The sequence below is a fragment of the Nicotiana tabacum genome, chromosome 16 (genome assembly GCF_000715075.1).
Source record: "Nicotiana tabacum cultivar K326 chromosome 16, ASM71507v2, whole genome shotgun sequence".
NCBI lineage: Eukaryota > Viridiplantae > Streptophyta > Magnoliopsida > Solanales > Solanaceae > Nicotiana > Nicotiana tabacum.
In genome coordinates, this window is record NC_134095.1 from 1,005,846 (window position 1) to 1,019,865 (window position 14,020).

The following is a 14,020-nucleotide window of genomic DNA, read 5'->3' on the forward strand; positions in this document are numbered from 1 at the left end:
CAGAAATCTATTCAGCACAAAACTGCTATCATACATATATATATTTACATTTGTTCCTTTCTAATCTACCCCTTACCCCTCTGTATGTGTGTACCAAAGAAACTATTTATATTTTGTAGCTAAAAAAATATATAAAATTTGTATAATTTTGGTATATAACATATATAATGTATATATATACAAACAATATACAAAATAAATACATTTTTTTTGCTATTATTTTGAGAGCGCCTATATAGTGTCATTTTCCAAAAAAAAAAAAAAATACAAAGTATTTAAATGACTTTGTCATACTATTAATTGTTCTCTCTCTTTTTGCCTCTCCTTTTCATATCATATATCCCCATTGGTTCTTTTTTATGTGTTGAGGATTTTAGCGATCACATTTCACAAGTATTAAAAGAGTCATTTTTTCATGAAATCTTTGTTCTTCTTTCCAATTCCAATGCTTAGGTTCCTAGTTTTCAACATTTCTTAATCTGTCATTTCTGAACTCTATAGCACAAAATGGTTTCAACAGATTCACCCCCACCTACACACTCAAGTATCTTACACCAATTCATAAACTCAGACTCCATTACTAGTCAAATTGGAAGTCAGCATTTTGACATTTATCAATCTGGTTTAAGTTCTAATACCACTACTTATCAGCCTCCTGGTGTATTATCTAGATCCATAGAATTTGTTAATCCTACTCATTTTACAACTGATTCTGATGTTAACAACAGTAGACATTTAATGGATCTTCTTGGAGCTTCACATGATGCTAATCAACAAGCTCAAAGACTCTCACTTTCTTTAAGTTCTCATTCACTTGTTTCTTCATTGCACTGTAGAGAAAGAGCCTTAACTTCAAGTTTTACTAATCCTAGTTATATAAGTCAAGAAATTGATCACAGGAACAATGAGTTTTCTTTCTCTGCAGCTGCAATGAACCAATCCTTTTCCAATGTTTGTGGAACTGAATCTTTTGTTGCTGCCACTGGAAACTCTAAATATTTGAAACCAACTCAATCCCTCTTGGAAGAATTGGTTTGTGCTGGTGGCAAGACTATTGATTTGAGTAATGAGAAATTTATCAGGAGATTATCGCGCAATAGCAAGAAAGGATCTTTAAGCCTTCGCGCCATGCTAAAAGCAGAGATTCCTAGCAATGAATTGTTCAATGAAAGGCATGAACTTTATGTTAAAATCATGAAGCTCATTACCTTGTTGGAGGAGGTAAGCAAAAATAATGTCTTCATTCTCGATTATTCCTAGCTGTTAAATTATGTAACCATTTAGTCTAAAATCTTAAAATGTTAGGGATGTCACAATTGTATTTAGGTGAAAATTCTTCTTGATAATGGGTGGCAGGGTCGAAGCCACCTTTTGCTAATTGACCACCCTTAGTCGAAATATTACGAAAAATTACAAGTAAAATATTAATTTTTGATGTATATAACATATATTAAACACCCTTTGTCGGGAATTTTTTTTACTTCTTTTAAATCTGAACATCCTTGGGAAATTTTTTGGCTTCGCCACTGATGGGTGTCACCTTCCATGTTTTGATTGAAATTCTTTGATTTATACGATTACTGATGAATATTCAGGTGGAAAGAAGATATGAGCAATATTATCAACATATGGAAGAAATTACTTCCACATTTGAGGTGATAGCAGGATTTGGAGCAGGGAAACCTTATACAGCACTAGCACTTCAAGCCATGTCTAGACATTTTTCCTGTTTAAGAGATGCAATCATATCTCAAATTTATGTGATTAGACAAAAAATGCCACGAGACGTGCCAAAAATTAGCAGTGGTCTGTCACACTTGAGCCTATTTGAGAAAGAGACTCTTCAGAACAGAATGTCTCTTCAACAACTTGGAATTATCCAAAGTAATCGACAAGCTTGGAGACCAATTCGAGGATTGCCAGAAACATCGGTTGCAATTCTTCGTTCTTGGCTATTCGAACACTTCCTTCATCCGTACGTGCTCTTGGCTCTAGTAGAGAGAGCATACTTTTATTTACTTAATTGTATCTGCAATATTAATTATAACATGTATTCTATCAAATGATTATTGAAAGTTGTCTATCTAGCAGATATCCAAATGACTCTGAAAAGCTTATGTTAGCATCTCAGACGGGCTTATCAAAAAATCAGGTAAATTTTCTCTTTGCCACTTAAAGGGCAGCCCGGTGCATTAAGCTGGGTCCGGGGAAGTGCGAGACCACAAGAGTCTATTGTGCGCAGCTTTACCATGTGTTTCTGCAGGAGGCTGTTTTCACGACTCGAACCCGTGACCTCCTGTTCATATGAAAGTAATTTTACGAGCAACGCCAAGGCTCCCCTTCCTTAGTAAAAATATATTTAAATAGTGAATTATTCCAAATTAACTTGGTTTCTTGTGATGTTTTTAAGGTGTCAAACTGGTTTATTAATGCTCGAGTTAGACTGTGGAAACCCATGATTGAGGAAATGTATAAGGAAGAATTTGCAGATTCTTCAGTGGATTCAGATCCATTTTTAAACAGAGAAGGTGTTACAGATTCAGCAGAGGAATGAAGTAAGATATTTGTTAAATTTCAGTTTCAACTTTCTGCAACATCTCCTTAACTGATTGTTATTTTTTCTTGTAATCTTAGGGTTGGAGAGAGTAAAATGAGGATTATATTTTATGTAATAAGACTATGTTTTTACAGTTGGAATTTGTTGAAGGATTTGACTGTGGAAAAAAGCTGAAGAAGTACAAAGGTGGCAAGCAGAAACATATTAGAAAAGACAAAATGTAGCCTGAATTGGTGGCATTTCTTATACCTAGTACTTGGTGTTACAAAATACTAGTATAATATAGAGTCTGAAAATTGTAATGCTTTTATGAAATGTCTGAAATTCTATGTTTAACATAGCCTTTGGGTTTGAGAATTGAGGGAGTAGCCCTATTCGGCTATTCCCACGTTAAAAGTTAAAAGCATTGGCATGCATTGTTAACAAATTCACGAACATTATTGGTAGGAAAAAAGGCTAGTTAAAAGATAATATTTTAACAAAAATAATGGGATTATAAAAAACACTATAGCATGCTCTCATGGCGAGTCATAAAACTATGTGATGTAAATTAGTCCCTCTTCAGTGTACAACTACGAAAGAAATTGCACATCTTAACTGTTTTTTTTTTTTTTTTTTTTTTGCAAGTTGTGTAACATGCCATCTTTTGTTATTTTAATCAATAAAAAAAATCAAATACCATTTGAAATTTATTATCTTGCTGAATTTTGTAGTCTGAACTAACAAGGCATCACCAAAAAAAGGTTTTAGAGGACAGGGAAACATGCACGGAACACCATCAAAAGAATATATACGATGAAAATTTGTACTAAATTGAGTACTCCATTTACTTGTTTCTCCAATGGAAAAGGGTTAGATAAGAAAAAGAAATACTTCACGGATAAGAAAATACTTATTCCATCTAACAAGAAAGAGAGGAAAGAAAAAGGAATTTTTATACAAATAACTGGCTATATTCAATGTTTATCAATATCTTATTAATTATTAATAACAATGTTTACCCTCAAAATCGGATAACAATTGAATTTATAATTGGTTTTAAGGATACGTGAATTAATTTGACACAAAGCGATAAATTGAATTATAAATAAGCGAATAATAATAAGGTAAATTCAAATCGTATGACTTAAACAATTATAGCCTTGAAAAGTAAGTCTCACTTGAACTGGATGTAATTCAAATGATATCAGATACAGAAGAACAGTAGCTTGCAGGAAGAAAATTATATTATAATGTTTTAGAATGCGTGTTACAATGTCTTTTACAAATAATCAGACCCCCTTTATATAGTAGGGGAATCTTACTTTAGGTACAATTCTACAAAGGGTAAAAAATCTCATGATTTGCTAATTAACCGATTTCTCATTGATATATGCCGAGATTCTCGCCGTGATATCCGACCGGTTACGGATATTTTGGCCTTCCGCTATCTGGTCCGATAATGGTTCCTCGAGCTCATTCGGAGTCGGGTGCCGATTCCGGGGTCATGGACTCGATAATCCCAAAGACGGGTGTTCCAACCTCGTACCCTGGTTCGATGAAACCTGGGGTCGACCTTCGATTCATTACGTTTTAAGCCCGATTTGTCATGAAATAGATGAGCCCGATTTCGATCGTATACAGATAGTTCCTCATTTTTTGGAGTGTAAGCGACGAAAAACAATATGAGCCCCCGATCCTCGTCTCGATACTTAGCGGCAAAAACGACAAAAATGGACAAAACATCTCGTCAGTCACGTCTTAATGGCATTAAATGTTCGTCAGTTGCTGGTTGGCCACTATAGGCTTTGAACCGTCATTTGAAAATTATAAATATTTCCTCATTCATTCATTCAAACTTTACATCCAATCTTTTCCTACTCTTGTTCTTAATTTTTTTTGCATTTTCTAGTACTTGTACCCAGATTTCTTGAGAGTTTTGTAAAAATCCTCGCTTGTTTTCACTCCACATCGTCAAGTGTATCCTTTTCACTTCTTCTCCTTCATCTTTTACCCTTTATTTGAAAAGAAAATGGCGAAGACTTCTACGACAGTTCCTTAAAAAGAAACTGCTTCTTCATCATGGCTGGCTGACAAGGAACCAGCGGCGGAATCTCCTCTTGAAGCGTTTATTCCTAGGGGGTGCTCGGTGACCGCCGACTTTAAAGTTGAAAAACCTTCCCTCGTTTCGGAAACCTTCCCTCGTTTCGGGCCAAGGTGAAAAGGTATCGAGATATATTTGCTCGATCACTAAAGAGACCCTCCCTACCGTCATAAAAGAGTGCAACTGGGCCGAAAAAGTCGTGATGGCCCCGGCCCAGAAGAAGATATCACTACCCACGTTAAAGGATACTTACGTGTTTAAACTTATCCCTTTATGTTGGGTCCGTTGGACCCGGTGATCATCTAATTTTGTAAAAGGTACAAGGTATGCCTCGGTCAGATCCACCCCTCATTTTGGAGGATAATCATTCTTCTCCGATTCTTCGTGAGTAAGATTGACGGATGTCCATTCACTGTTGACCATCTGATGCGCTTGTGTAATCCCCGATTCTTCTTGGGGGGGGGGAGGACTGATTAAACCTGTGCGTCGGGCCTCTAAAGCCTCGTTCTCGAGCATCGATGAAGATCGAAACCAAGGTTGGCTAGGCCGATTTGTCCGAGTGAGGACCTCGGACCTAATCCCGGCCAAGGACATGCCGTTCCTCGAGGAGTGGAACACAAAACGTAAGTAATGTTCCATTTTTCCCAGAATTTTATTTTTACTCTCTTTTTCTCCTTTCTTATCAATGTTCGGTATCGATGCAGCTGTTGCTCGGGTTCCGGATGCGATTCCTCGACTCAAGGAAAAGGTTAAGGACATTGTCTCACATAAAACATATTCCTAGCACGCATGGCGCGAACTATCGAATGGCCAGTGGGAGGACCGTTCTCACGGTGAGAGTACTTTCTTGAGTGAGCAACACTTGGGTCCCCTTTGTGCTGTTGAGTTCTTACTTATTTCTTTTTTCTTTGTAGGTCTTTCCAAGGATGTCTCCATGAGGCCTCCATCTAGTGATGAGGAAAGCCCCCATCGAGTCCCCTGCTCTGAGTAGGAGAAGAAGAAGAGAAAGGCCCTAAGTTCTCCGACCTCGAAGAAGAAAAAAACAAAAAGGAGGCTGGTGCACAAATCCAATAAAAGCACCAGCGCCCGAGAGCTCCTATCGGACTCAATCCACCGGCTGAGGGATGAGTCCAAAGAAGAAGAAGAAGCTTCAGAACTGGTGGCCCGCGTGCGAGGCAACATCGTATTGCCTCAAACCAGGGGAGTTGTTGATGAGGCAGTGGTCGAGGCCTCCGAACTAGAGATGGGCGAAACCGTTTTGCCCCAAGTTAGGGAGGCCGATACAGAGACTGCGGCTGGTTCTTCTCGGGTAGAGGATAATGTCACAAAGGATGGACTTGGGGTGATAGACCTCTCCGAGTCGCCTTTGTTTACCGACTCCATGATCCACGATGCCCAAGAGCTAAAAGGACGCCCAAATGAGGGTCCCCAAGGGGTGGTAGACTCCTTCCACAACTTCTTTGAGGGTTTAGACTCTACCGCTTTAGAATACGTCATCAGGTTGGGTGACTTACCGGTACCAAAGAAGAGTCCGTCTTCGGTGTCCAACGGGTCTTCTTCGAGCCCGAAACTGGTAAACTAGGTTCTCAGCTTCAAGTCTAGATCCTGACCGGAAGTTGTCGATTATTATGTCTATCCTGGAGGATGCCTGAGTCCTCTCTGCCCCCGTGGGGGTTGCAAGTTACCTTCGGTGCTTAGTGACCGAAGAGGATCAAGCAAAGATGAACAAGGTGGACGCGTCCTGCTTGTTCATCAAAGCCCAATAGGCGTTAAATCGCTAACTTCGAATGCCTCTTGACGACTTTTATTATGTACTTAAATTAAGTCATAAAAATTTGTAACTCTTTCCTTTGAGTTTGTAGGCCTCGGTGCTCCATCACGAGACTTTTCTCCGATATCGAGAAGAGTTCACCCAACATGAGGTCGAGACCCAAGGGCTCATCGAGAAGAGGGATGCTTACAAACTTCTCAGTGAGCAATGTGAGGTGGAGGTCATGAAACTCCAAGCTGAGTTAGAGGCGGATCAGAAGGAGCATGCCAACTTGGTCGAGCAGGTAAGGAGAGTATTTGAGGTTAGTGACGATGAGTCAAATACTGTGGCTAATGGTTCGAACCCGCAGTTTCAACAGAAGCTTGACCAAATCGGACAGCTCCTGGCAGAAGTAGATGTAGTAAAGGCCGGGTCCGAAGAATCTAAAAAAACATGGACCGTTAGGCTTCAGAAAAGGAGACCTCTCGGACCTAACTAGCTTCGGCTGAGGTCTAGCTCTGAGGTATAAAAAAGAAGTCCTTGGTGCAGGCCAAGAAAATAGAGAAGCTCCAGTCCCAATTGAATTCGGCTGTCTCCGATCGAGAAAATTTGACCAAGGATCTCGAAACAGTCAAATCAAAGGCCAAGGTAATTAAAGCTGATGCCGAGGAGACGATGGCCGTTTGTAAGGATGATGCCGAGGCAGCTCAAGTTCGGGCAAAAGATATCATTGAGCACGCTAAGTGGAAATCTCGAAGGGAGGCCCTTTAGGAAATTCATGCTCAAGGTTTCAACTTATTGGCTGAGATCGAGAGTGCCAAAGAGTTCGAAGCCGAGGCAAAAAAACTAGCCTATCCTAAAAAACGACGAGGAGCCCAAAGACTTGAGAGAGTCCGAGGATGGAGAAGATCCCTAGGGCGACGATGTTTCCCCCGACGAAGACTAGGCACTTAGGCCTTTAGATGTTTTTATTTTTTGTATTTTTGTTGAGGCCGTTCGACCTTTGTAAAAATTTTCATCGGGCTGTTTGGACTTTGTAAAAAAAATTGATTATGAATATGAGGCTTTTTCCCTTCAACAGTTTTCGATTTTTCACTTTGCCTTATGTACTTTTATTTGCAAAGATCTAAATGCCTTAGCATGAAATAGTTAGGTTTTGTTCAGAAACTCGAAGAAACCTTGCCTTCAACTTTATTTCGTTTTAAGGAATAATGGGGGTTTGGTGTGACCGAAAGTTTTCTTTCCCCCAAGTACTTAGACTCTTTTTTATGTCATAGTCTGTTGAGGATAGCCTTTAGAACCGGTTTAGAAATTTTAAGGCCTTGTTGTCTTTGTTACGGGTCCTCGAATGTCTTCGAGATGTTTTAATTTGGTCTTGGCCTTTTTAGTTCGGGTGTCACCCAATGGGCTAGTCGCCCCGAGTTATTCGGGCTTGCCTAGGATAACAGTCCCCGAGTGGGAATGGTCGTGGCCTTTAAGATTCGGGCATTGCTTGATAGGTCTTACACCCTCGAGCTCTGATAGCCTGGACCATCCGAGTTTGTTTTCGGACAGTAATCCCCGAGGGAGAGTGATTGTTCAAACATAGATTAAGGTGGCCCTTGGGCTTGATACCTTTAGGGGATCAGATGTAGGAAATTCCTTGAGAAATGCAAGATTTTTTTTAAAAGGACAAAATATTTATCCGTAAGCGAGAGACTTCTTTTTATTCTTGTGTAATATAGATATACATGTGTACATGGTTTGTGCTAGGGCTCGAGAAACGGGCACGGTTCGTTTGACCATTTTGCCCTTACAATAAATCCTACCTATCGAAACCCTTCCATCACGAAGTTTCTTTCCTTGCTAAAGTCGATATCCGAGGTTAATGCCCTCAGTATTCGAGATTGATCATAGAGAGAAGCTTCAGATAATGTTGATGGATCCTTAACACCAATTCATGGTCTGCCTTCTATTCTAAGTTAGCAAGATCCATTGTTGCCTCATTAAAAACCTTGCCAAAAAACCCAATTGGGACAAAACTGGTTCAAAGAAAAAAGAGTGCTACACGTGCTTTCAGACCTAAAAATTTGTACCGCTTCTTGTTGGTTACCTACAAGTGTTAATTCAAAAATAAGTAAAAAGGAAATGAATGGGGTCGTACCTTAGCAGTAGTATCGCTTCAAGTGAGTTATGTTCCAGTTGTTCGGTAGCCTTTCACCGTTCATTGCCACGAGTTTATTGATCGAGGCCAACCCTACACTACTATTGAGTAGCGAGAGAGGTCGAAGCAGCTTTTACCCGATTAAGGTCGGGATCGATTTCCACAGGGAGCTAGATATTGGAGTCGGGTGTCTATCTAAATGAGATTTGTATATTTGCTCTTAATTGCACTTCTACACATTTTTGGTTTGATTTACTTAATTGTATAAAACTACAATGCTCAATTAACTAAAATAAGCTAAGGTTAAACTATTGTGAGCAGTTCAAATGATTAAAAGGCACTAGGGTAGTGACTTTTGCCTTGGTGGTCAATTGACGGATTATTGAGTCTAAGGCATGATTGTCACATTTGGGGAGTATGATATAACCATTGCACGGTTCTACTCACTCTATACCTCTCGGTAGTTCGAGTGATTTTGCCCGAATTGACTTTCTCAAGACCAAATGGGTATGCAAATTTGCACAAGCGATCAAGGTTCAAGTCGGGTATTACTATCTCTAGGTTTAACCCTTTAATTGGGGCTATCAATCTCTTGAGTACGCCCCAATTCCTTGTTGGATCAATTTCAGAGAATTATGCTCTCTTTCTCAAGAAGAGCCAAAGTCAACTAAACACAAACTAGTGTTTGCAACCACTAATTCAGCAATTAAACATGAAATTAGTCCAAATATCAAACACCCATAGACAATCAAGCATCAAAACACAAGACCCATCAATTATCCACACTAGGGTTGAGCCACAACCCTAGCTTATGGGTCTAGCTACTCATAATTAGAGAGGAAAACAAAGAAATAGATGAAGAAAAACTCATATTAATTCATTGTTAAATTAAACTTGAAGATTCAATGTTGAAATGAAGCTAAAATTACTCAAAATAGATAAAAGAAGCGAAGTCACGAGCGCAGCTGAGTACAAAAACTATCTGATGACCTAAAAATGGGAAAAGAAGCTATTTATATTGAGCTGACAATTCTGAACAAAAATACCCCTGCGGGGCTACTGCGGACCGCACAAAATCACGTGCGGCCCCCTAAGGCTCTTGACTTAAATATCCAACTCTCTGAACTTGGGCAATGCAGAATGCACTAAATGGAGCGCGGACCCCATTGGGCTTCAATATTCAAACTGGCAACTCTCTGAACCTTGGCTCTATGGACCGCACTAAATCGAGTGCAGTCGTAGTGAATCCAATACGGACCGCACTAAATCCTTTGCGACCGCATTGCTTTTTGGCCTGAGATGCACACTCTCTGAACTTCACTTGTGCGGACCGCATAGAATGGTGTGCGGCCGCGCTGGCCCTATTTGACTGAGCTTTGTCTTGTCTTGGTACTTGTGCAAGTTTCACTCCTTTTTGAGCTGATCTTTGACATCTTGCTGCCTTGTTGATCAAACCTTCAATCAAGCACAACGTGTGACCCTTTGGGACTATTTTGTACACATTTCTAATCAAAACTTGAGTATAAAGGAGTGTAAAATGTATCAAAATCCCTAGTTATCAACTCCCCCAAACTTAAGCTTTTGCTTGTCCTCAAGCAAACAAAATAAGACCCACCCCTTAAGAGTAATTCCAAGAAAATTCAGCTGTCCTAAAGTGACCTCATCTAGCATCAATTGGTACTAACAATTGCCCTCAATACAAATGAATTATTAACAACATTTACCCTTTTAAACACCATGGATTAAGTGCGACACAAGAGCATCAAGAGTTGACTCACCACATCAAAGAAACTCTTTATATTACTTCGGTCATTGTGGAACCCAAACTCATACATCCTCAACTCTCCCTAAGCCAATCTCACCTTTAAGACAGTGGCACTCAGAGCGAGGTTAACGGAAATTCACTTATCTCTCTCAAAGAAAAGTCACAAGTCCGGCTCTAAGTACCATATACTTGCCCCTTATGTGAGTCACCACTAATGTAAGCTTCATTCAACTCAAGATCATATAGGGCTTTTGTGGAGACATAGTGAAGGCTTATGGTTCAGGGTAGGAAATGTTTGGTCTAAGTAGGTTCCATCTTCCCTTAAGCACTTCTTTTGCTTTATTTTGGCACACATTCACTTGACTTTTTAAGTCATTTCACTTCTTTCTAAGGGGTTAGAGAGACACTCTATCACTCTTTCTTGTTTATTTCAAATCTTTTCTCTTTTCTCATCTTTTCACACCTTTCATTCTTTGCTTTTCTTGAATCCCTTTTATTCTTTTACACATTGAACATTCTTTTTGTCCTTTTGCTTTTCTTTCCTTTTCATTGCCTTTCCTTTTCTTCATCTTTTGTACCTTTTTACCACTTTGTTGCAATCCTCATCTCTCTCCCCAGACTTATACTTTTGCCATATGCTAAGGAAAGATCGGGTACCAAGAGAGGGTATCTTTTAGAACGGGTAAAGGCTTGTATCATGGTTCTTGAAGGAAAAAGGTCTAAGGCTTAAAAGGGTTGATTAGGGATTTTATCATTGGTGGGATATGGAAGTGTTCAAGCTATCATTTGGATCAAGGAGAGCCTATAATCATGTCTCAAGTCAAATTACGCTTAGGATTTCACCTCAACAAACATTCAAGGCAAGTTCTAGACCAATGGCTCGGGACTTGGACTTGCAATGCAATTTCTCACCACACAAGCTATAGTATCGCTAAAGACACAGAGTCGGGGGCCCACAACGACCTTAGATAAGATTTGAGCACACAATAATCTCGAAAAACTACTTGATGATTATCAGTCAACACAAGAGTCTCAAGGTCACGACTTTCACTATCCTATACACAACAATTTATTTTTGACCATGAGATCAAAGGCAAATGTGATAGGCCCAAGTGAAGCTTTGCTTGAGGTACCCTTACCACTAACTACTAAAAACAAAAAGAAAAACGGACTCAAACCCTTAAGAAGGTTGTCACGCCATCCGTCATTGGGAAGAGCCACCCGGTTCACACAAACTCTACCTTTGGAAAGAACCGTGACATTAATAATACCAAAGGCTTATTGCAAAAATCCAAAACAAAAAGCTACGAACACAAATAAGAAGCTAAGAAAGAAAAAATTGCGGAAAGTAAAATGAATATTTACAAGAGGGGGGTTTAATCGAATATACAATAAGGGAGATGAATATATACAATGTAACATAACTTTTATATATAGACCCAAAGTAAAAAGTACAAAAAATGTAATGAAGTGCTGAAATTATATACATACCACAGATGAAAAATAAAGAAAGCATAAAATCTGTCAAATATATACAGTCATCCAAATTAACCCAAAGTAGGGTCTACCCCCTCAAATGAAAGTTGGCATTGTCCTCAATTCCAACTAAGCAAAATAAGCACCAAAAATAAAAGGGAAGAGGATACAGAAACTCCCTATGGCCTGTCTGTCTACATGGGGTCCTGAGCAGTCCCTGGGTCCTCAATATGCTCGGGAACCTGAGAGTGGCTCCCTGTAACCTGTGGCTCTGTTGTTGGGACCTGGGTCTGGACCTGGACAGGCTCCTAGGCTGCATCATGTGGCTGACTGGAGGAGGTCTCCGGTGGGTCTTCCAACTGGATGATTTTTTCATCTGCACGGGGAATCACTCTCTTCCTTGTTGGAGGCCTCTCTGACTACACTGGTTGGGGATGGGCTGCTGGCACCGGGTCATCTAGCAATAAGTCCAAAGGCAGGTGATTTGCCTTCAACCTATCAACCTCAACCCGCAACTCCTTCACGGACTCTTTGGAAGCCCGAGTCTTTCTCATCTTCTTGGACTCCCTAGCAAGCTCCTTAAGAGCTTTCCCATGAGAATCCACAGCGTCCGTGAGAACTTTCTGAGTGTCAAGGATTTTCTTCTGGTTATCCAGAATATCCTTAAGAGTGTCCTCAACAGACTGTGGGACCTGTGTAGGTGGAGGTACCGATTGAACTACCACTGTAGTAGTAAGGACAAACAACTTAGAGGAAGTTGTCTATATCTAGTTGTTGATGCTGAGAAGGGCCTGACTTAGTCGGTAGGCAGTCACTGGGTAGGCTAGGGTAGAGGGTATATCTGGAACTGCTGAAGTGGATGGACCAGGAGGCATGTCTGCTGGGGTGGAAGAAGGCTGAGTAGGAGCCACTACCACTACTAACTCTTCAGACTGGCCAGTTGCAGCAGTGGTTGTTCCCTTGTAGTTCTTGCTTTTAGGGTTGTCGTCACTGTACCATGAGAACGGGGCCTTTGCTTTCACTTTGATGTCAAAGTTCCGCTTCTCTACCTTTAGGTCCGTGAAGTATATGGTTAAGAAGCTGGGGAAAGGGTAGTTTCTATCACATTCACTTACTACCTATGTAATCACCCAAGACATCACATTCCCGACGTTAATCGGGTACCCCGCCATGATTGATGCTACCAGTACTGCCCAGTGGAGAAGGAGTGAGTTGTCGTGGGTAGTGGGGTCCAGTCTGCTGCACATGAATGTCTCCCACCCCTTAGCCTCGAAATTCAAACTTCTCCTTAAGATCTTTATTCCCGCATTCAACCAATCGGGGGTGGTACCTGGGATTGACAGGTACTGTGCCAACCAAGGACGGACCTCCTCACCTAATTCCATCTTTGCTAGATACAGTGATTCATCCTCCTTATTGAATCCCAAGTAGTCATTTATTGCTTTTCCGTCAAATACTACTTTCAAATTCCGCACCTTGGTCATTTTGGTGCCCTTCTTGATGTGGGAAAACATTGGTGTAGAATTCCTTGACCAGTTGCTCGTTTGCATCCTCACAGGTGTTTAAAAAGTACTCCCAGCTCACTCTCTCTCTCTCTAAATTGCCTTCTCACATTGGGGTTGTGAGGCAAGATGTCTCTATCTACAAAACACCGCTCTGTAATCAATTTCCTCATAGGCCACCATTCTCTGAACTTATGGTAGGCTACCTCACTCACAAAACGATCTTGCCATGCCTCTGGGTTTCTTGTTCGTTCTATCCCGCCAACCTGAGGCTCACCCTCGTCAACTTCTTCCCCTTCTTCTGGTACTGCACCCTGTGAGCACGTAATTTTTTCTTCACGGAAACTACTCCAAAAGAAATCGAAAAAATAAAACGAGTTACCTTCGGGTACAATTTTGAGAATTTGCGTGACATTTTGATAACTGTTCTGTCCGTAAATGCTCACCTTACTATAGTTAAAAATATAAAAATACATGTTGCATGCATTTAGGAATTAATGGTACATTTAGGAATTAATTAACCACAATTTGGTTAAAATAAAATCACAAAAAATACGCATGTGTGTTTCTTGTCATTGTGTGATTTTATTTAATATTTAATTCGTGTGTTAATTATTATAGGTGTTAAATAATATGTGTAATTTTATTTTTGGTTTTTTATTTAGGATTTTTGTTTAATTTTGGTAATTAAAGAAAGAAGAAAAATGGGTGAAGTATCAAGGAAACTCGGATTGAGCCGGGTGA

At 40.1% G+C, this 14,020-nt stretch overlaps 1 protein-coding gene across 2 annotated transcripts; it reads left to right on the forward strand.

The window, feature by feature from the left end:
* The first annotated feature begins 327 nt into the window (after positions 1 to 327).
* On the forward strand, positions 328 to 2,893 carry LOC107760605 (BEL1-like homeodomain protein 11). 2 transcript variants are annotated; one of them, XM_016578683.2, is made up of 5 exons: positions 328 to 1,221; positions 1,596 to 1,975; positions 2,092 to 2,152; positions 2,411 to 2,555; positions 2,635 to 2,893. In XM_016578683.2, the coding sequence occupies exons 1-4, from the start codon at positions 508 to 510 to the stop codon at positions 2,552 to 2,554; spliced, it is 1,299 nt and encodes a 432-aa protein (XP_016434169.1). In that variant the 5' UTR covers positions 328 to 507; the 3' UTR covers position 2,555; positions 2,635 to 2,893. The 2 variants fall into 2 exon arrangements, with proteins under 2 accessions (XP_016434169.1, XP_016434177.1); XM_016578691.2 differs by having other exon boundaries at positions 2,692 to 2,893.
* The last annotated feature ends 11,127 nt before the right edge of the window (positions 2,894 to 14,020 follow it).

Excerpts from the sequence above, each read along its gene's own strand:
- LOC107760605 (XM_016578683.2), top strand. The coding sequence starts at position 508 with ATGGTTTCAACAGATTCACCCCCACCTACACACTCAAGTATCTTACAC. Across the intron at positions 1,222-1,595 it reads TCATTACCTTGTTGGAGGAG|GTGGAAAGAAGATATGAGCA; the intron begins GTAAGCAAAAAT and ends ATGAATATTCAG. Across the intron at positions 2,153-2,410 it reads CGGGCTTATCAAAAAATCAG|GTGTCAAACTGGTTTATTAA; the intron begins GTAAATTTTCTC and ends GATGTTTTTAAG.